General features: G+C 43.9%; 1 protein-coding gene across 1 annotated transcript in view; it reads right to left on the bottom strand.

Moving 5' to 3' along the window:
- DNAH9 (dynein axonemal heavy chain 9) overlaps positions 1-22,184 on the bottom strand; it is a 329,272-nt gene that overhangs the window by 130,880 nt on the left and 176,208 nt on the right. Inside the window, exons 42-43 of the mRNA XM_078437738.2 lie at positions 13,260-13,421; positions 8,478-8,674 (exon numbers count right to left, since the gene is read on the bottom strand). Of these exons, the coding sequence (XP_078293864.2) occupies positions 8,478-8,674; positions 13,260-13,421 (359 nt within the window). The remainder of the gene's footprint in view (positions 1-8,477; positions 8,675-13,259; positions 13,422-22,184) is intronic.

Here is a 22,184-nt window from a genome sequence, read left to right as displayed (position 1 = left end):
CCAACTCACGCTCCATCCCCTCCCCAGCCCGGCCTGACTGCCACACCTCCAATGGCACTTTGCCTCATCTGCTTGTGCTTTCAGGCAGGAGGAGGGGGCAGGGAAAAGAGAAAAGAAGAAAAAACATTCAGGGGAGGCTAGAGGACAAGCGGGAACAGAATTGTTTGCTCCTCTTAAGAAAGAAGGAGCAACGGGGTGCCCGGGCGGCTCAGTCGGTTCAGCATCCGACTTCTGCTCAGGTCATGATCTCACGGGTTGTGGGTTCGAGCCCCGCGTCAGGCTCTGTGCTGACAGCTTGGAGCCTGGAGTCTGCTTTGGATTCAGTGTCTCTCTCTCTCTGTCCCCACCCCACTTGTACTCTCTCTCTCAAAAATAAATAGACATTACAAAATAAAGAAATTTGTTAAAAAGGAGGAGCAAAATTGAAGTCGGCAGAATGACGGGGAGCCCTAGGCATGGATGCTCTTGCAATGAGTGCTTGGAGATTCTTGGGGCGCAAGACACCCACTTCCTTGGCTTCTGGATTCTTCCCCTTGCAGCGACACTCACCTCTCTCAGTAACCGTATTCCCACCCAGCAATGGCGAAACATTCCCAGGCCCTGGGCTCAGACTACGTTCTGCAGAGGACCCTCCTCTGCCTGCCCCACAAGCCTTCCTCAAATGCTCTCCTTCCTTCAGGCCATCCACAGACCCTCTTCCGCATTCTCTGTTCCCCTCAGCACTGTGTACTTACCTCATGTAAGGGACCGACACCCTTTGTAACAATAGTTCCCATTCCCTTCCTTTCCTTGTCTTTGTATGTATGTATTTATTTTTTGAGAGAGCGAGAGCGAGTGACAGCGTGGACACAAGCAAGGGAGGGGCAGAGAGAGAAGGAGAGAGAGAAGCTCAAGCAGGGTCCGCACCATCTGCCCAGAGCCCGACACGGGGCTCGAACTCACGAACGGGGAGGGCATGCCCTGAGCTGAGACCAAGAGTAGGACGCATAACCGACGGAGCCATCCAGTTGCCCCCCTTGCTTTCCTCACCTTAAAAACAATAACTATTCATTGTGAAAAAATGCATAAAATACAGAAAAAAGCTACAACTTACTAGATAGTAATAAACGCTATTGACATTAACTGTATGCCCTTCTGGACATTTTTCTAGGGTATGTTTGTAAGCATATATTTATGCATATATACACCCATTACTGGTGGAAGTTCAATATATGTATCTATCCTGTTTTCAAAACTGGGCTCACGTCATACACTAAACACTGTTTTGAGACCACTTTTCCATTTAGTTGTTCCATTTAGTTGTTTAGTTGTTTCCATTTAGATGTTCTGTGATTATTTCCCTATGCTGCTGAGTAATCATTAAACCGTGCTTTTTTTTTTTTAAGTTTACTTATTTATTTCGAGGGAAACAGAGACAGCACAAGTCGGGGAGGGGCAGAGAGAGAGGGAAAGAGAGAGAATCCCAAGCAGGCTTTGTGCAGCCAGATCATGACCTGAGCCGAAACCAAGAGTTGGACATTTAACAGACTGAGCCACCCAGGCACCCCGCTAAGCCATGCTTTTAATGGTAGAACAATATTCCAATGCATAGAATAAATTCCTTGTCTGCAATAGACTACTACTGGATATTTAGATTGTTTCCAACTTTTTCCAGCCATAAATAATGCTATTTAAGTTATTTTTAGTTTCTACCTCTTGTCACGCCCACAGGACGGGCTCCTAAAAGTAAAGCTGCCAAGGGGCACCTGGGTGGCTCAGTCAGTTAAGTGTCCGACTCTTGGTTTTAGCTCAGGTCATGATCTCACCCTTTGTGGGCTCGAGCCCCATTATCAGGCACTGTGCTGACAGTGTGGAGCCTGCTTGGAATTCTCTCTCTCCCTCTCTCTCTCTGCCCCTCTTCTGCTCACTCTCTCTGTTTTTCAAAAATAAATAAATAAGCTTAAAAAAAGGTAACACTGCCAAGTCAAACAGTAAGGCGATTTTCACGACCTTTGATACGTAGTGAAAAACTGCCCGCCCCAGAATGGGGGCAACAGTTTGCGGTCGACTTGGGTACGACCGATGGATCTAAATGTGGATCTCTTATTTCAAAAGGTGAGCATCTGTTAGATCATGTGAGTTGAATTAGAATATGTTAAAAATTTGGGGAAAACGTAACACAGTGACCAAGGCACGGTGGAGAAACGGGTAAAATAAGGAGGATGAGACAACAGGTATTGGGGACCTCGGAACTGAAGGGGTACACAGAACAAGACCTCAGGTGGAGTCTGACCAAACACAGCAGAGTGGACATCTGAGATTGAACAGCACAGGCTATAAGCCTGTGTCTCTACCTTGTGTTCATGATATTACAGTGACAAATACCATATTCACATTAAGTAATGGTAATCAGGGGTGGAGAGGCCCAAGGGTAGCTAAGCTCCATTTGGAAAAAAGGCTGGGACACGGGGAGAGTTCTGGGGCTTGACGTGTCAACAAACTATGAGCATATATGCGGTTAAACCTTCTGTGGCTTGATTTTCTTACTATTGCAAAATTTCTGGCACATACTGATGACTGGGTCATAATCAGCGTCGATAACCTAAATGTCTCTGGGTGTTCATTGCCTCCTGTCTCCTGTGGGATGCGTTTGCTACTGAGAAGGAAACCCTAGCAGGGCTGCAGGTCAGCCAACAATGCCCACCTATCAGCCGATAGGAGAGTCTGGCCCCCATTCTTGTGGACACGGGGTCTTATATACATATTTTTAAATCTTTGCCAGTTGCGTGGTTGAAAATATTAATTTTTATTTCTTCATTATTTAGGGAACTGAACATCTTTCTTATCATTATATATTTTTTTCTTTTACAAATTTCCTTTTCATGTCCATTGCCCCCCCCCCTTTTTTTTCTTTTTGTTTAATCTCTACCCTCAACACGGGGCTCAAACTCACAACCCTGAGATCAAGTGTTGCACACTCCTCCGACTGAGCCAGCCAAGTACCCCAAGTTCCCACTTCTTAATTGAAGTGTTCTAGATTTGTAAGACTCCCTTAGGTATGTATGTTCTGAAATATCCCTCCAATTTGTCACTTTTACCTTTTGGTCTTAATGTATTTTTTGATGTGTAGAAAATGCTAGCTTTCTGGTCTTAAAATTATAAGTCACTGAGTTTTATAGTTAAAATTAATTCCAAGAATTTAGGAATTATTTACTGACCTATCCTTAGTTCTTTTATGATTTTTCTTTTCCCCTTTAGAATTCTTTAATTGTGATACTTATACTCTCCCTTGTGTCAGATGGCTTTTCACTTCTCTGGCTCCCTTACTAAATCCTAGTTTCGAGGCCCTGGAAGAATGTGCATGTATAACTCGTCTTGTATCCTCTATAATGCTAGCACATTGAAGGCATTTAATAAATTTTAGTTAAACTCAAACAGCACAACAAATACCTTCCAGTCAGCATCACATCTGGGGGGATGTGAGGTGCAAGGACTCACCTGCTTTGTGACTATATTAGAGGGCGCCTGGCTGCAATGATGAAAGGAGAAGCATATCCAGGCCCTCTATTTGGAGAAGAAGTTCACCTGGGTTCTCTGGGCCGCCCAACACCCCCTCTAGGCTGGAAGGCCTGACCTCAGCTTTGCATGGTCCCTGCTATTCAATATCTAAATGGGAAATGCATCATTAGTGCTGAAGTTTCCGGGGAAGAATGGTTGCATCTGCAACTGTCAGCATTAGACTCCAGCTGGGGATTCATTAACAACCTCTGACGAGGGCAAAGGACTCTGCATTCAAATTACAAAATTTAAAAAAGAAGATCAATATTCCGAAGGACTCCTGGGCAAGCAAACCAGCGGAGTCTAAGTTAAGCCCATTACTGAATTTCTGTGAGATTAAAGACAAAAGCCAAAGATGTACCACAGCACAGCTGGAGGAAGCGGGCTCACCGAAGCCGACACACGCACACACTCAGGCACATGCACGCACATACCCACACGCACACTCACGCCCTAGAGAATGGACAGGATGCTCTTGGTGAGAACCAAGAGCCGGATGATAGAATCAAAATGAGCATAAGCCTCATTGCACCTAGGAACCTACGCCCTTACCTTGGCTCCACCCGTCAGCCCTGTGGGTTCCCAGGGAGTGCCATAGCCTCCGTCCTGCTCTGCCTCACCCTGTTCGCACCCTAGGTATCAGAAGTCAGGACCTTCCCGGAGGGAATCCAAACCCCTCTGTCCCGGGCACCATGCGGTGTGATGTGAGGCCACAAATCTTGTCACTCTTAGGTTGTCCGTGTTTCTCGCTGTTGATTCCATTTTCTGGCATGAGGGGATGCCTCTGCTCTATCTGGCTGGTAGGGGCAGCAGAGGGGAGTGAGGAGCCCGAGGAGGGGAGGGGAGGGCAGTGCAAAGATGAAGTTGTGAGACACTGATATTTTTAAACAAATGTATGTGAAATTATACATCCAAATAAACTTTAATCTTGAGAACTGCCTCCCTCAAGGCAGTTCATTGTTCCAGTTATTTTGCCATTGCTAATGCAGCTCCAGATTCTCTTTGGAAACCATCTTTGGAGCCTGTTAAGGGGTCTCAGGAGAAAAGCCAGTTTTCATAGCCTTATTTTTTCCTATAAACAGAATTAGTCAGTTTGATCACCCATGTTGGAAACTGCATTGACGGAATTCACTTGCTCTTCTCTCAAATGAAATTTACCCTGAAAGGACAAAGATCTGTCTCAATTCCAAGACGATGACCCAGGCTCTGAGAGCTGTTACTGAGGAGGGGACGTGTCCACTGAAGGTGCCCAGGGTTACTGAACAGATATCCTAAAACCCTGGTTACTGGCCGCCTACTAGGCACCGGGCGCTGTCCAAGGTACTGGGGATTCAGCCGTGAGCAAGACTGACTCCGCACACAAGGAGCTCACATTGGCCCGGGAGAGACAGAAAAGTAGATGAACAAGTACCACAGTGTGAAAGCCCAGATCACACACGCCGGAGCCACAGGGCCCTAGTGTAAGCTTTGGCTTACTTGTTTCTGGGGAGTGTGGCATTAGGCAACTCTCTTATCTCTCTGGGTTGCAGCTTCCTCATTTGTAATGGAGGGATGACAGACCTTACTTTCTTCAGGGTTTTTGTGGAGACTACATGAAATGACTTATGCGAAGATCCATGCACTAGGCCCACATGAGTTCTGTGTTCAGGGTGGCTCCTACGTGTCACATCAATGCTGCCTCCCCAGAGAGGTCCTCCAGACCATCCTATTTCAGACCGCAATCAGCCCCCTGCCCCCAGCACTCTCTGTCCCCTCTTCCCTGTTTTCTCTACATCACCTATGCCATATGACATGCTAAGAATTTTTGTTGATCTGCTATGTTCTAGACACTGTCCTGGGTATTAGAGATCTAGCAGTGAATAAAACAAAGATTCCTGCACTCATACTATGCCTACTCAATAGATACATGTTGGATGGATGGATGGTTGGATAGATGGAGGGATGGATGGTTAGATAGATGGAGGGATGGATGGATGCAAACAACTAGAGTGATTACTCATGACAAATGCAGTAGGGAAGTCAAGTTACACAAGGTGAGGACCCAGCAGTGACAACTGACTTTCGCAAGAGGTGGCTTCATGGTGACTTTGATAAGAACTTATTTGTTCAATTGATAAGAAATGGGTCAAGGAGAGAATGAGAAGTGAGAAAGTATGACAAGCACAGACAACCACTTTGATGACTGCTGTTATGAACAGGAGCAAAAAAATAATGGGGGTAGGAGATGGAAAGAGATGTAAAAGTGAAGGGATAGTTTATTGTTTTTGATAAGGATGATCTGGCATGTTTGTATGTAGATGCATATGATGAAGCAATTACTGAATCAATGAAGATGGGGTAAGGGGAGACAAGAGCAAAGAGGGGAGGGAAGAGAAAGAGCGAGAGAGGGAGAAAGGAGGAGGTGGTGGGGGAGGAGGAGGGGGGGAAGGAAGGAGGGAGAAAGAATAATTGAATTTCAGAAGAAAGAAAGTCACTTAGAAGGTGGTAAGAGTCAGGATCCAGAATGCACATGGAGGGATTGGCCTCAGGTAGGAACAGGGATGGTTCATTTGCTGAGACAGTAGAGAAGGCACAATCTGTGGGTGGGATGCAGGAGGTATGAAGATAGGCTGTTAGATTTGATGATGGGGAGAGGAGACGATTCTCTCCTGGTTGCTTTCACTATCGCAGTGAAGTAAGACATGTGCTCATTAACTGGGAACAGAGAGAGGAGAAGGATGCTGGAAGCTTGAGAACAGAAAACTACATGATGCAATTACCACAGGCAGGGCAAGAGAGCAAACTGCCCAGGGTAGGGGAGGTGGAGTTTCCACAACGTTAGGGGCCCATTTGGTAGGTGTGGCTGAAAATATGAAGCAAACCAAGCCAAAACTTTTGTGGTTTTTCTTCCACGATCTTCAGATGCTTAGGGGGCAGGTGTGGAATAAGACGACAGTGGGGTTTGACTAGAATGGGGTTTTGTCACATGGATGCTATGCCAGGAAAGTTAGGGGAGCCTGTACCAGGATGATGGGAGTCTATGATGGCTGAGGACAGAAAAGGCATGGTAGGCAGAGGGACAAAGGAGTCTGCAAAAGTGGTTGGCTCCATGGAATGAAGTCTTGATGAAGTTTAAGAGTAAATGGAATATTTGTATCTGGGACAACACAGAAGGACCTTGAAGGTATTACACCACCTGAAGTAAGTCAGAGAAAGACACATACCATATGATCTTACTTATACGTGGAATCTAACACATACACACGCACACACACAGAAATCAGATTTGTGGTTGCCAGAGACTGGAGGGATGGGGGTGAGGAATCAGGTAAAGGTGGTCAAAAGGTACAAAATCCCAGATAGAAGATAAATAAGTTCTGGGGTGTAACATATAATACGACGACTCCTGTTAACAGCGCTGTATGGTGTATTTGAAAGTTGCTAAGAGAACAGATCTTAAAAGCTCTTATCACAAGGGAAAAAAAATGGTACCTAGGAGAAGTGATGACTGTTAACTAATCTTTTTTTTTAAGTTTATTTACTTATTTTGAGAAGGGGGAGGGGCAAAGAGAGAGGGAGAGGGGGCATCCGAAGTAGGCCCCATGCTCAGTGCACAGTCCGATGCATGGATTGATGCCGTAAATGTGAGATCGTGACCAGAGCCAAACAAGAGTTGGACGCTTCGCCACCTGAGCCACCCAGGTGCCCCAATCTTATTGTCATGACCATTTTGTGTTATACACGTATATCAAGTCATGACGTTGTACGCCTTGAACTTATACCATGCTATATGTCAGTTATATCTCAATAAAACTGGGTAAAGAAAGGATACCTGGAATGGGAAGTAGAGCAGGTGAGTGGAAGGGTAAGAGGTACGAGTCAGAGAGAGGGATGTTCGAAATGGCAGTGGTGGAGATGGGATCATCACCGATGATGGAAGTGCGAGGGTAGGAACATGAGAGCGAGTGGCTGAGGTGGGGGATGGAAGAAACAACCACAGGAATTAACAAGACCCATGCCAGCCATGGAGAAAGATGTAGTTGAGAAGACGGTCCAAGCACCCAGGCAGCCGGTAAGTGTTGGGGGGGAACTGGATGTTGGCAGATGACAGGCGAGGTGATGAGTACGAATGTCCGGTTGCCAGTGCTTTAGAAGAAGTGGGGTTTGTAAAGGATAAAGAGAGACATGGTTTAAATGTGCCACTGAAATGAGGTGGGGGAGAAGGAGGGTACTTAGTTCTCGCTAGGTCCTGGGGGGACACAGAACAGGGAAGCCAAAAGAGCTTTCCTCCACTCAGGGGTCAGTGAGGTTTCACTCGGAATCATCAATGAGGGGAGGTTCAGAGAAGGTAAAGATGAGGTGGGTTTTGCTGAAGTGCACGGGTACCAGGGGGCAGGGTGGAAAGATTCTGGAAGGCAGGGACGGATGGTAGGTGTGATTGAACCGGGGAATGTACAGCAATACAGGGACAGCACTGGTGTGAGTATAAATCGTCTGGGAGGCTTGGTGACTACTCTCAGTGATTCATTTGATGGCAATAACATTTAAGAAGCGCATTCAATTTTTGAAATCTGTGAGCACTTAAACAAAAATCTTCAATCTCATTATTCTAAAGTTGGCCCTTCCACCGGTATGGGGTGGGGATATGGGTCCTGAGCTGTTCTGGTGCGTCTTTTATGACCTTAAATTTTCCCTTGGTGTCACTGTGGTCATGCCCAGGGCTTGTAAATGACACACAAGGAAATACATCCAGTGCTGCCTGAGTTCAGCATCCTGCTGCCCCCTAGGGCCAGTGGCAGACACTGCAGCCGTTGCTCTACCGGCCGCCATCTTGACCTTCAGGGCAGACGCATAGCTGCTTTTTCCTGGTTTTAGGGAGGTGTCCTCAAATGCCCACATGAGACCTCTGACATTGGGAAGACGAGGCAACTGAGGAAAGGCAAGAACGGAAGCACACTTACACATGGCGCATGGCGTCCTCAAAGAGAACCAGGTCCATCACTGTGTTGACTTCATTGTGGTTCTCCAGGGCTTCCACCAGAGTCTGGGTCAAAAGTTCCCACGATTGTACAGGCATGTACTTGGGTTCACCAATGCCATTTGCAAAATGGCAATATATGTTTAGGCTTCGGGTCTGCTCCGCCGCCTCATCGATACCCTGGTGATGGGACACAGGCGTAAGGACCCTCCTTACAGACTCAATTCTGGTTCCATACAGATTGAAGACCCCTCATGTGCTTTTTCTCTCTGAACACACCCTGCAAATTAAGTATCAGTCCTGCTTCCAACACTTTCTTTTTCTTGAGAAGCTTCTATGAACTGGATGTTTAACATTCATTTACTAGTTCCATGAAGTCATGAGTGATGTTTGTTATTCCTTGTGGGCTGAGAGTGGAAACCGGAAGGTGGTAGGGACCCTTCCCACATACACAGGTAGAGCCCATGTCTGGGCAGAGGAATGGATGGGGACACAGGGACAGATTACGCTAAGCAGTGGCTCTTCGACCAGTGCCGGGTGAAGGGGTCCATGCACCAGTGGCCTCATCTCCCCCGCACCCATTTCAACAAGTCCTGCTTCCCAATCCACAGTAGTGTCCTAAAATATCCTTTCCTGTTTCCTGTGAGACACCCCATTGTTGGCTACCAGCCCCAGCTTCACAGGCTCAGCCCAGAGAACTTGGTTTCTGAAAAATGTGCCATGAGCCATCCTTAGGTGATTGGTTCATTCACAGGAGAGCCCCCTGTGTGTACATGGTACACAATTTTCCTAAAGATATGAGCCTATTGTGTGTTAATTCTTGCCCACAGGGCAGACCTAACCATGTTTAATGAATACCTAGTACAATTCAATTAATTAAAAAGATATGGTATCTATGTCTCCTTACCACCAAGGTGCCCTCCAAGCATCAAAGAGGCAGCTAATCTTTTCCTTATTTTTTTGCACACCCCCATCCACCCTCAGTTTGTTACCTGTATTTAAGAGTCTCTTATGGTTTGCCTCCCTCCCTCTCTGTTTGTAACCGTTTTTTTTCCCCTTCCCTTCCCCCATGGTCTTCTGTTAAGTTTCTCAAGTTCCACATATGAGTGAAAACATATATCTGTCCTTCTCTGACTTATTTCACTCAGCATAATACCTTCCAGTTCCATCCACGTTGTGGCAAATGGCATGATTTCATTCTTTCTCATTGCTGAGTAGTATTCCATTGTATACTTACTTACCGAAACCTGAATGCTAGAGACTTCGAAAGGAAGAAAGGTGGCAGAAGGAAGTTGAGAAAACACAGGTTTCCTAGTGCTATACCATTATAAGCAACTATCCCCACTGCCATTGTGTTTTTCTCCCAACGTTCTGACTGGGAGAACCACCTGCCAAAGAGGTAACACACATGCTGTTTATCAGCAAGGACACTACCCAGGGGATGAGTCCCTTAGGGTTGGCTTTGTAAGCCCATGGGCAAGATGCATCAAACTTAACGGAGGGGAAGTGAGTTTGACAGTCACATGGACAGAGAAACCAGGACTGGTTTATAAGAAGAATGAAATGGCAAGAGTTAAATATCAAAGAGCTATTGTATTTTGAAGGCGATTTCAGGGCCCTGGAAAGCCTTTAAACCATTCTGCCTTTGCCACACATGAGCAGTAAATGCCCAGACACTCGGGTAAGATTTAATGAAATGCAGGCGAGCCATTCTCGCTAGCTGCAGGAAGCACGTGGGGGAAGTGATGTGGGAATACATTTACCCAGTTTGAACATGGGCTAATATACTGGGAATTGGTCCTGATAGAAGTCAATTTACATGAATGATCTAGCAGAGGAAGGACTGAAGTGCAGTTCTGAAAAGCCCACTCTACAAAGACTCTTTGATGAACAAAACAATGTGTCTCAGATTTTCTGATCAGAGCCAGGCGGTGCAGGAGGGAGAGGAAAACCAAGCACCCGGTGCATCAAAGACTTCTTCATAGTGACGCCACATCACACAAGGGCCACTTCTCAGAGAACGTTAAGATTTTAATGGTGGAAACAGGACCGTGTCACTTCCTTGGTGGAAATCCGGCAACCTTTCATTAACACCGATACCAAGATTTCATGCGGCCGGAGGTGATTCTGGCTGGCATTTCAGAGGTTGTTGGAGAAGGATAATGGTATTAATTATATCTGGGTCTATGATCAAAAGAATGCGTCCTTGGGGCGCCTGGGTGGCTCAGTCGGTTGAGCTTCCGACTTCGGCTCAGGTCACGATCTCGCGGTCCGTGAGTTCGAGCCCCGCGTCGGGCTCTGGGCTGACAGCTCAGAGCCTGGAGCCTGCTTCCGATTCTGTGTTTCCCTCTCTCTCTCTGCCCCTCCCCCATTCATGCTCTGTCTCTCTCTGTCTCAAAAATAAATAAATGTTAAAAAAAAAATTAAAAAAAAAAAAAAAGAATGCGTCCTTAGGATACAGACCCACAGAGGAACCTCGATTTCAAAGGCTGAGAGTTGTCCGTCTAAAGTGCCAGCTCAGACCGGCTGGAGAAAATAGTCAAGGTGTGTTTGCAGAGCCAACCATGAACACATAAATTGGCAAATGCTACAATGGTCAGAAGGGCATCTAAGATGTGAGAGCGGGGCACAGAAAAATGGTAAGGGGAGGCATTTCAGGGTGTTCATATTAGTAAAGAGCAGGCTGAGATAAATTCCTTAAAAATGCTGTCCAAGATCCAGAAGGCTGCCATGTAGGTTGGGATGCACTCTAAGTATCTTCAGAGGTAGACCCAGGTTGGTGTCAGGACAAAATATGGTGCTAGACCCAACAAGGCGAGCAGGGAAACACGGTACATTTCAATACAAGTTCTGGTTATTCCTAAGTTCGAGAGAGGACAAGTGGTTTGAGTGGAAACTAGGGAGTTTGAGTGGAAACTAGGGACAAGTGGTTTGAGTGGAAACTAGGGAGTTTGGAAACTAGGGAAACACCAGAATGCTCAGTGTTAGCTGTGGGGTAACTGTGACACAAAGAAGTGTAACATGATCGTAGGCTGCGTTCGTGGATCAGTGCTTTCCAAGGCATATTCTGTGGAATATTCGTTCTGCAAATTATTAGTAAGTTTCATGAATGGAAAAGGGTTTGAGGGTCTCATACATGTGGGAAATGACAAATGAATCAGGGTTATTCAAGATTTTGGGGGCTTTAATGTGCTGAAAGCACGATGTATTTCCAAGAGAGGGATAGAATATGAAGTACTTTCTCAACTTATTTTTATCATGGATACCTTCTTTCTAAGGTATATTGTAGTTCAACAGTTTAGGAGGACAATTTTGGGAAATGGTAACAAAATTATAGTATGTAAGAAGAGGGAATGATGATCTTGCTTTGGGCCAGACCCCAGTTGGGTTGTGAGACGAAAAATCAGACATCACGATCTCAGAAGGGGGAACTGATGGAAAAGTAATCAAGATGATGGCAAATTGCTCTGGGTTTGAAAACAAGCCATGTCAGAAGTGGCTAAAAGAACAGAGGCTATTTGGTCTGGAGGAAAGAAGACCCAGGAAGGACAAGACATACTATTTGAAATATTTGAAAGTGTTTCATGTAGACTTAATATGAGTGGACAGGGAAATAAATTTTAAATCATCATTAGAAAAAATTTCCAGCTGGGGTGCATGGGTGGCTCAGTCGGTTGAGCGACTGACTCTTGGTTTTTGGCTCGGGTCATGATTCCAGGATCATGGGATCGAGTCCCCCCATTGGGCTCTGTGTTGAGTGTGGAACCTGCTTGGCATGCTCCCTCCCTCTCTCTCTGCCCCTTTCCCCTGCTCATACACACACACTCTCTCTCCTCAAATAAGCGAAAATGAAGAAAAAAAAAAAAAAAAGAAAGAAAGAAAGAAAAAGAAAAAAATTCCAGACTTTAAAATTGTTCCAAAGCTTCCGAATTTAAAAATTGTTCCAGGGGCGCCTGGGTGGCTTAGTTGGTTGAGCATCCAACTTTGGTTCAGGTCATGATCTCACGTTCCATGAGTTCAAGCCCCACGTCGGGCTCTGTGCTGACAGCTCAGAGCCTGGAGCCTGCTTCAGATTCTGGGTCTCCCTCTCTCTTTCCCCCTCCCCCACTCATGCTCTGTCTCTCTCTCTCTGTCAAAAATAAATAAACATTAAAAAAAATTAAAAATAAAAAAAATAAAAATTGTTCCAAATTTCCAGGGGCACCTGGGTGGCTCAGTCGGTCAAACATCGGACTCTTGATTTTGGTTCAGGTCATGATCTTATGGTTTGTGAGTTCAAGCCCCACATGCTGACAGAGCCTGCTTAGGATTCTTTCTCCCCTTCTCTGCCTCTCTCTCTCTCTCTCTCAAAATAAAAAAATAAACTTAAAATAAATAAAATAAATCGCTTCAAATTTCTAGTCATTAGTGGCTCCAGAATGGCTCCCCAGGGAAAGATGAGATTATGCATTTTCAAGGATGCATCCACTGGGATGACCAATCTGAGAAATGCTACTGACATGAGCGAGCATGGGACAAGGAATTGGATCACATGAAATCCACAGACCCTCCCAACACTGAAATTCCATGGTAATTTATGTCTTTTCTTGTCCTGCCATTTTCACCTCAGCAAAATAATGATAGATTTTCTTTCCCTATCTAATCTCTGATTCCCGCCCCCCACCTCACCCTATTTCTGAGCTAGATTTTATCATTTGGGTGATCGTCTGCAGAAATATTTATTTTTCAAATATATAGCAATTTTTTTTTTCAGGGCAATACTCACATCGAAAATTTTCTTGACCACTTCTGTCTGGACTTTGTCAAAAAGATCAAAGTCCTTTTCTTCCACCAGCTTGTCCCGATAAACCCGACTTGATTCATGTAGATAGAGCTTTACGAGGTCCTGTGTGGATTTCACACATTCCACAGAGGAGAAGAGAATGCCCTTTATAGAGAGTAGACCAAAAATAATGTGAATAACAATTTAAAACTACAACAGCTACAACTTATTAAGCCAGGTACGTGCCAGGTACTGGACCACAAGTTTCGCCAGGTAAAACTCATGTGACCACCGTGATAAACAATTTCTACAAAAATATAACTTTTACTACATCCATTTGGTATAATGTGGAGACTGGGATTCAGAAAGACAGGAAGCATACCTAATGGCATATACATAGCATGTGGTCTCAGCAAGGTTTCAAAACCTTAAGGACCTGGAATTTTGATCACCGCATTCCCAACAGCCACAGTGAGGAGACAGGTGGCCTCTTTGCCGTGTTTCAACTCCCTGAGTACCGGTTTGAGAACCAGTCTAGGTGACAACTGTTTATGTAAAATCGGAACGATGACAAAGGGTGACTCTAGCTCGCCTTGGCAGGTCAGTAATCCATTTTACTCATCTTTAGAGGGTTCTCCTTCCGTATACCACAGGGATCATCCCAAACATTTACTATCCTTTTCAAGTTTCTCTGTCACCTCACCTCTCTGCTACGATTAGCTAACGTCTCAGCCTCATTTTTCATTGAAAACTGGAGACAACCAAGATCAGAGTCTCTGAATGACCTCAACAAGTCCTGTAATTTGAAACTCATCTGTACCTGTGTTTCCCCCCAATTACTTTTTTTTTTATCATGAGGAAAAGGGGTCATGTAATTATCCCTCATCACCAACAGGATGAGCACGGCAGAAAGTTCTGGTTGTAATAGGACTACCAGTCTAGTTCCTCATGATCACCACTTCCCATAAAATCTAGATCTCGGTTTCACCAAAGTCAAGTTGTTTTCTGGCGCTGCATACTTTCTGTGCCTTCGTGCCTTTTGCTTTTCTAGCTATGCTCATATTTCAAGATCCAGTTCAAGTGTGATCTCTTTCTTGAAGTGTTCCATGGCACCTCCTTTCCTGTCCAACAGCACTTTCTCTGATGTGCCCTACGTCGAGATTTCTGCTTTTAGTCGTGGCAGAATACCTGATCACAAACCAATCTGCTGAAGTCAACTACAAAAGATAGGGAACTTATCTTCAGAGCTTCATCGTTTTAGAGGCATTAGGGAGTCACCAAGGCAGTGAGGGCTCAAGGGGCTACGATACTAGGGAAGAGAAGGAAGAAAGATGAACCCAGAATTTGGTACTATTTTTTTTTCCTTCAGGCATTTTCCAATTCACAAGTAATGGCTCATAGGTTCAGAAACCAAAGAGAGACAGACAAGTGAAAGGTTAAGATGCTGAGCAAAGTTACCTCATCTCAAGTGGTAGGAAGGGTGAAAGTTGAAGTTCAGGGATTAGCAAGAAGGGGTTCATGGCTAAAGACCTCAGGGGAGCGTCTCAAATGGTGATACATCAGGAGTATGAGTGAGTCACAATCATTCAGTCCTCACAGAAACGAGCGCAATTTCAACTCCTCAATCCCTGATACCTACTGGCCAGAAGCAGAAGTGTGTAATCTCTGAAGGAAAATATCATCATATAAACCCTCAAATTATCTGAATAGCTCTGCCCTGACAGTGTGGAGCCTGACTCAGGGCTTGAACTCATGAACCTGGTAGAACATGACCTGAACCGAAACCAAGAGTTGAATACTTAACTGACAGAGCCACCCAGGCACTCCTGCAGATTTTAAAACTCCTAATGTCTGGCCATCAAACAAAAATTACTGGAAATACCAGGAGACATGACCAAATCAGAGAGAAAAAACACAGCCCACAGAAGATCTAGGTATTGGAATTATCAGACACAAGAGCTTTAACAAAACTATGATTAAAATGACCAAGAAATTAGGGGACATCGGTAAAGAATTTCATCAAAGGAGTGGAGCCTTTAAAAATGAATCAGGGGTGCTTAGGTTGTGATCTCATGGTTGTGAGGTCTTCTCAGCACAGAAAATGCTTGGGATTCTCTACCTCTCTCTCTGTGCCTCCCTTGCTCACTCACACACACACATGCGTGCGTGCTCTCTCTCTCTCTCTCTCTCACACACACTCTCTCAAAATAAATAAATAAACTTAAAAATGAATCGAATGGAAATTGTCGAATTAAAAATTACCCCAAATTAGTGTTACTGAAATTAAGAACTTAATCAATGGAGTTGACAGCAGAATAGACAGAATTGAAAAGAAAATGAGTGAACAGGAAGAGAGAGTAGTAGAAAACATTCAGATTGAATCACTAAGAGAAAAAAGAAAGAGCATAAGGGACATATGAGACCCAGTGACAAGGTCTCATATACTTGCATTAGAATACTAGAAAAAAAAAAGCAGAAGTAACATTTGAAAAGATACTGATTGTGACTTCTCTAAAACTGAAAAAAAAAAACCTGAAAAGAAAAGACATCAAGATTCAAAAGTGCTGCAAACACTAAGCAGGATAAATACAGAAAATACCACTTAGAAATCTTGGGAATAGTGAAAATTTTGAAAATCAAAGACAAACAGAAAATCTCAAAAGCAGGCAAGTGAAAAAAAACTATGTGTACTGTATAGGAAAAGTAAGACTTAAGACTTCCTCAGTAGAAACAATGAAAGCCAGAGGACAGTTGAATAATACCTTTGAAAAGCTGAAAAAACATAGCTGCCAACCTAGACTTCTAAACCCCCTCCCAGAATTGTTTTTTTGTTTTTTGTTTTTGTTTTTTAAGTTGGGCTCCACATTGGGTGTGGACTCACAACCTTGAGATCAAGATGTGAGCTGAGATCAAGAATCAGATACTTAACTGACTGATCCACTCAAGGCGCACCCCCCCCCAATTCTTTTAAAAAATAAGAAATAAATACATATCCAGTTAAATAAAAACAGAGAGATTATTTTCTAGCAGATATAAACACCACTAAAATCTAAAGGAGAGCTTCAGGTAGAATGAAAATGACTCCAAATGGAAGAACAGAAATGCACCAGGGATAGGGGAAGTGGGAAGATAATATGTGAGTAAACCTAAGTAAATGTTGACAAAGACAAAAGTATTCATGCGTTGTGGGTTTTCAATACACACTGAATTTTAAAAATAAGAATAGAATCAAATTGGAGGGATGTAAATTGCTCTAAGACCCTTGCAATTGATAAAGTACTCATTTACAAAAGAATAAAAGGATGCATTTGATAATCATTAGATGAAGAGTAAAAAGATGTACTGCATGCTAAGAGGGGAGAAAATAAAAAACAAAAAGTAATTAGTTTGATAGAATACAAAAAGTGAGGGGAAAGAAAACACAGAACAGCTAGAACATACTGAAAACAAACAGTATAAGTAGATTTAATCCTAAATTCATTATTATATAAAATCAAATATGAATGAACATGATATTTTCATTAAAAGACTATGATTATTAGACTACATTTTAAAAATCCAACTATATGTTGCCTATAAGAGATATACATTAAATATAAGAAAAAAAGCCTGGAATAAGAAATTGAAAATAAATCAGGATATTTAATAATAAGTAAAAGGGCAGTCCATTAGGTAGATATACTAATTCTAAATGTATGTGCACCTAATAACACCACTTCAAAACATATAAAGCAAATGTGACAGAAATAAAAGGAGAAATGGACATGTCCACAACAACAGTGGGAGATTTTAGCATACTTTTCTTAGAAATGGACAGAGCACATAGTAAAAAAAAAAAAAAATCAGTAAGGATATAAGATATTTCAATGACATGATTTACAAGCTTGACCTAGTTGACATACTGATTTAACTACACTCGGCATCTGAAGAATGCACCATTTAAAAAGTGCCCATTGGTCATATCTTGGGACATAAAACCAGTCTCAACACACTTCACATTTCAAATGAATAAAATAATTGAGTATATTTTCTGAAATGGTGAAATTAAGCTGAGCTTCAACAAGAGAAAGGTAACTAGAAAATCTCTCAATTTTGAAAAACAAAGCAAGATAACTAGAGAATCTCTCAATTTTGAAAAACAAAGCAATACACTTCCAAATATCCCATAAGCTAAAGGAGAAATCACAGGGGAAATTAAGAAATATTATGAAGTGAATGATAATAAAAATACAACATATAAAAGTTTGCATGATACATGGAATAAATAGTGATAAATTCATAGCCTTAAAATGAACATTTTAGAAGAGCTGAAAGGCTAAAAATTGATGATCTAACTAGACACATCAAGAAGTTAGAAAAAGGAAGACTAATCACAAACCTAAAGAAAGAGATTATACAGTATTTATAAGATAAAAGCAGATATCAAATAGACACAGCAAACAAGGTAAAAAAAATTGATATACTTTTCAGTTTCTTTGAAAAGATTAGCAGAATTGATAACTCCTTAATAAGCCCGATAAAAGAGAAAAAGAGAAAACGAGAAAAGGCACAAATAGTATCAGTTTTAAGAAAGAGGACATAATGTCAGATACAACAGATATCTAAAAGATAATCACAGGACATTATAAATGACTGTATGCTAATAAGGTAGAAATTGATGACATTGACATCTTACCACAACTGACACATGAATAGAAAATCTGAATTGTCTAATATGTACGAAAAAAGTTGAACTCAGAGCATAAGACTGGCCATAAAAAATCTCCAGATGGTTTCATCAGTAACTTCTTCTGACATTTAAGGAAGAAGGCTCGCTACAGTGTTTTACAAAATCTTCCAGAGAGTAGGAAAGGAGAGACCACTTCCCAATGCACTTTATGAGGACTTTATAACCTTTGGATTTGGAAGAAAGGAAAATTACAGGACAATCTTATTAACAGAGGTGCAAAAAGTATGTTAAAAAATAGCAAATGGAGGGTGACTGGGTGGCTCAGTGGGTTAAGTCTCTGACTCTTGATTTTGGCTCAGATCAAGAGCTCATGGTTCATGAGATCAAGCCCCACCTTGGGCTCTGCACTGACAGCGTGAAGCCTGTTTGAAATTCTCTCTCTCCTTCCTTTCTGCCATTACCTCTCTCTCTTTCTCTCTCCCTACCCACCCCCCCTCAAGATAAACATTAAAAAAAATAGAGAATGGAACCCAGCAAAATATAAAAGGCTCAACATGCAGGAATTAAGTTGGGTTCATCATAGGAATGCAAGGGTGAGCTAAGATTCAAAAATAATCAATGTAGGGGCGCCTGGGTGGCTCAGTCGGTTAAGCGGCCGACTTCGGCTCAGGTCATGATCTCGCGGTCCGTGAGTTCGAGCCCCGCGTCGGGCGCTGTGCTGACAGCTTAGAGCCTGGAGCCTGTTTCAGATTCTGTGTCTCCCTCTCTCTGACCCTCCCCTGTTCATGCTCTGTCTCTCCCTGTCTCAAAAATAAATAAATGTTAAAAAAAATAAAAAATAATCAATGTAATTTATCACATTTCCAGAAACAATGAGAAAGAAATTAATATAATTATTACAAAAGTTACAGAAAAACCACTTAAGTTTCAATATACATTCATGGTTAAAACTCTTAGACTATACACAGGAAGAAAGTTTCTCTATCTGGCAAAGAGCATCCACAAAAACCTAAAGTAAGCATCACACACTATTAAAAGCTCTTCTCCCTAAAATTAGGAATGCAACAAGAGGCAGCTCTCTCAACTTCTCTTCAACATCATACTGGCAGTTGTAGCCAGCACAATAGGACAAGAAAAAGAAACTGTAAGATTTAAGGACTGGAAAGAAAGAAATTATTATTACTAGTATTTTTTTTTTTTTACCAATAACATGATTGTATATATAAGTATAAATGCATTATTGAACAAAGATACAAATTAATATTTGCCCTATGATTCTGTTTTCATAAAGTCCAAAAACAGGCCAGAAGAACTTACGGTGTTATAAATCCAAACAGTATTTACCCCCGGGAGGGGAGGAAAAACCAAATGGAAGGGACAAAGGAGAAGGAGTTTCAGGGATGCCGGGAATGTTCTATTTCTTTTTTTTTTTTAATGTTTATTATTGAGAAACAGAGAGAGACAGAGCATGAGCAAGGGAGGGACAGAGAGAGAGGGAGACACAGAATCCAAAGCAGCTCCAGGCTCCGAGCTGTCAGCACAGAGCCTGATGTGGAGCTTGAACCCACAAACTGCGAGATCATGGCCCGAGCTAAAGTCAGACGCTTAACTGACTGAGCCACCCAGGTGCCCCAAGGGAATGTTCTATTTCTTGATCTGAAGATCTTGATCCATTTCTTGTGGTTACAGAGGTGTGATGGCTTTGTAATAACTAACCAAGCTGTGTGCCTATGACTTGTGGGCTTTCCTACTTATATGTTGTACTCTGATAAAAGTGTATTTTTAAAAATGGAAGAAATTCCGTTAGGTCCCTTGGGCCCCACCCCCACACACATCTTGACCTCTCTTCTTCTTTGCTCTCCTCGGTATGAGCCGTATGAGATGCAGAGGGCAGGGAGAAGTATCCACCAGGCACCCCGACTTCCTGGACTGTCCCTAACAGTGAGGTATGCTACTCACCCACATGAGCACGTCAAGCACAAATTCTGCCCCACCTTAGTTACGTGTGGCATTGAGATGGGAGCAGTTGATGATTTCTGCCATTTGGAACTTTCTCAGATGGTGTCCTGGTCAGGACAGAGTGAGGGAAGTGTAGAGAGGGTCTGAATTCCTGAGTTGCAGGTCACACTAGAAGGAGGTGATGCCTGGCTCCTACCAGGCATCCAGCCACCCCCTAGGTGCTTCCATCAGGCCATTAGACAAGTAGGCAGGGGACGCTGTGGTCAAGCTGGGAGCCTGAAACTCCCCCCTGGAGGAGGAGGGCGGGGGCTGGGTGGTTGCAGGGAGGCAGGTGCTCCAGTGGGGGATGTATTTTCCCACCGTGGTGGCAGGTGGCTGATAGCTGGCAGGCTGCCGACAGGCAGGCAAACAGGGCCCCGGGGGTTGCCACTCAGCCTGCCTGAGCCAGCCAACGAAACAGGCCAGGGGGAACAGGAGACGTTGCCCCCAGGCCAATACCCCCCCTCCTTGGTGCTTCCTTGACATTACGCTGGCCGCCACTGAAACAAGGCTGGAATATGGAGGTGAGCGTTTTGTAATTGAATGTTCTAGTTTTGGATGTCGGTGACACTGCCTTCCAGTGATGGGATCATGCTCAAGGCATTTGATTTGTCTGTGGCTCAGTGTGTCCCTTTCAAATTGGAAATAATCGCGTTTTGCCTCGCAAGATGGTTGCAAGGATTCAATTATTCGCTAATAGATGTAAAAGGCCCAGGACCGTGCTCCATAATTGCTACAGGCCAATGTCAGACTTTTTATGAGGGCCCACTCTGGCCTCAAATGATCTTTCCAATTCTGTCTCTCCATGACCACCTCCTTCCCCTCACTTTCCATCCCCCACGGCCCGACGCCTGTTACGCATTCCACTGATGTTGTCTATGCTTTTCTGCCTTTGTGACCATTCGTGCTGTCACCTGGCTGGTAACTTCCCTGAGCCTCCGTTAAATTGGGATGATAATGTGGGTCCCGATAATGTGGGTTGTCATGAGTGTGCATTTCAGAGCGTACGGGTGACAAGGCGTCTGCCCAGGCAGGAGCTGGATGCTTCTGGTCAACCAGATCTAATGCCCTTCTCCCTTCAGCTCTGCCCTATGAGCAATGTGAATTTGACCCAATTAACTCCTTTCTTGCCTTTGAAAGTACAGACGGGGACATTCTCACCTCGTGCTGCTGCGGTGAGATTTAAGAGAGGTACTTTGTGATAAAAGAGGTCTTTCTTAATTAATACTCAGTAGAGGAGAGAGAATAGTGGGCATGTACAAATTTTGCCATCGTCCTAGCCTCAGAGCCACAGACCTGAAAGCTTTACGGGCTTGGAGTGGGGTCTTTCTTGCTGCCTGAACTACCTTATGCTTGTTCCCCTCTCCAGAAGTGCGGATGAAGAGGACAGAATGGTGTGCAGGAAAGAGGTCCTAGCCAGGAACCCAAAGACCCGGCTTCTTGTTCTAGTCCCTTCCCTGGCTGGCTGTGTGCTCCTAGGAAAATCTACAGAATCTCTGGGGGTCTCTGCTTCCTCATTTTTTAGCAGAGTTAGTGTTTAGGAGGTATGTGGCCCACAGTGCTGTCCTGAGGTAGCTTAAGTGTGTACTCAGTGACTGGTCCTTATGCGGGGAGGCTCAGTGTCTCTCTAGGTGAAGCCACTCCAGACACAGTTCTTAGACCTCTGAACTAATGGTCAGAAGATTTCTGCTTTTTACAACCAAAGGTCCTGGCTGGACCACGCAGGCCCTATGTTCTCAGGATCTGGACAGGTAGTGTCCTGGGTAATTAATTCCAAGTACATGTGCTGACCACAGAGGGTCACGTCTCACTCCCCGATTGCATTGACAGCCCCCTACAGGTGTGGCCTCTGCTTGGTGTAAAAGGCATCCTTCCTGCCAACTTGGGGAGGACCGTGTCCAAAAAGTGGTCTCCACAGGTTCTTGCCCAAGATGGGAAAGTTGCAGACTCCATCCTGTGAGGAAGAGGGGACCAGGCTTTGTTGCGTTGCCCTCTGGAGGTTTTGACAGTGAAGGGTCAAGCAACTGAAGGCAATGGGCAGAGACAGGCCATCTCAATGCAGAGGACAAAGAGTTAGAAGAATCTGCAATGGCTGTGGCCTGGAGAGGAAGCTGGAGTTTGACAACAGAGGCCTCCTGGAGGCTGGCAGTTACTATCTTAGGAATACTATGATGTGGCTTTTTCAGGAAACGGATCTATCCCGCCTGATTTCGGGGGACATTCTTTTTGTTCCCAAGAACAATGCTATACCACCAGGGCCT

The sequence above is a fragment of the Panthera onca genome, chromosome E1, assembly GCF_046562875.1.
Source record: "Panthera onca isolate mPanOnc1 chromosome E1, mPanOnc1 haplotype 2, whole genome shotgun sequence".
NCBI classification, from domain to species: domain Eukaryota; kingdom Metazoa; phylum Chordata; class Mammalia; order Carnivora; family Felidae; genus Panthera; species Panthera onca.
This window is presented reverse-complemented; position numbering and strand designations above follow the sequence as displayed.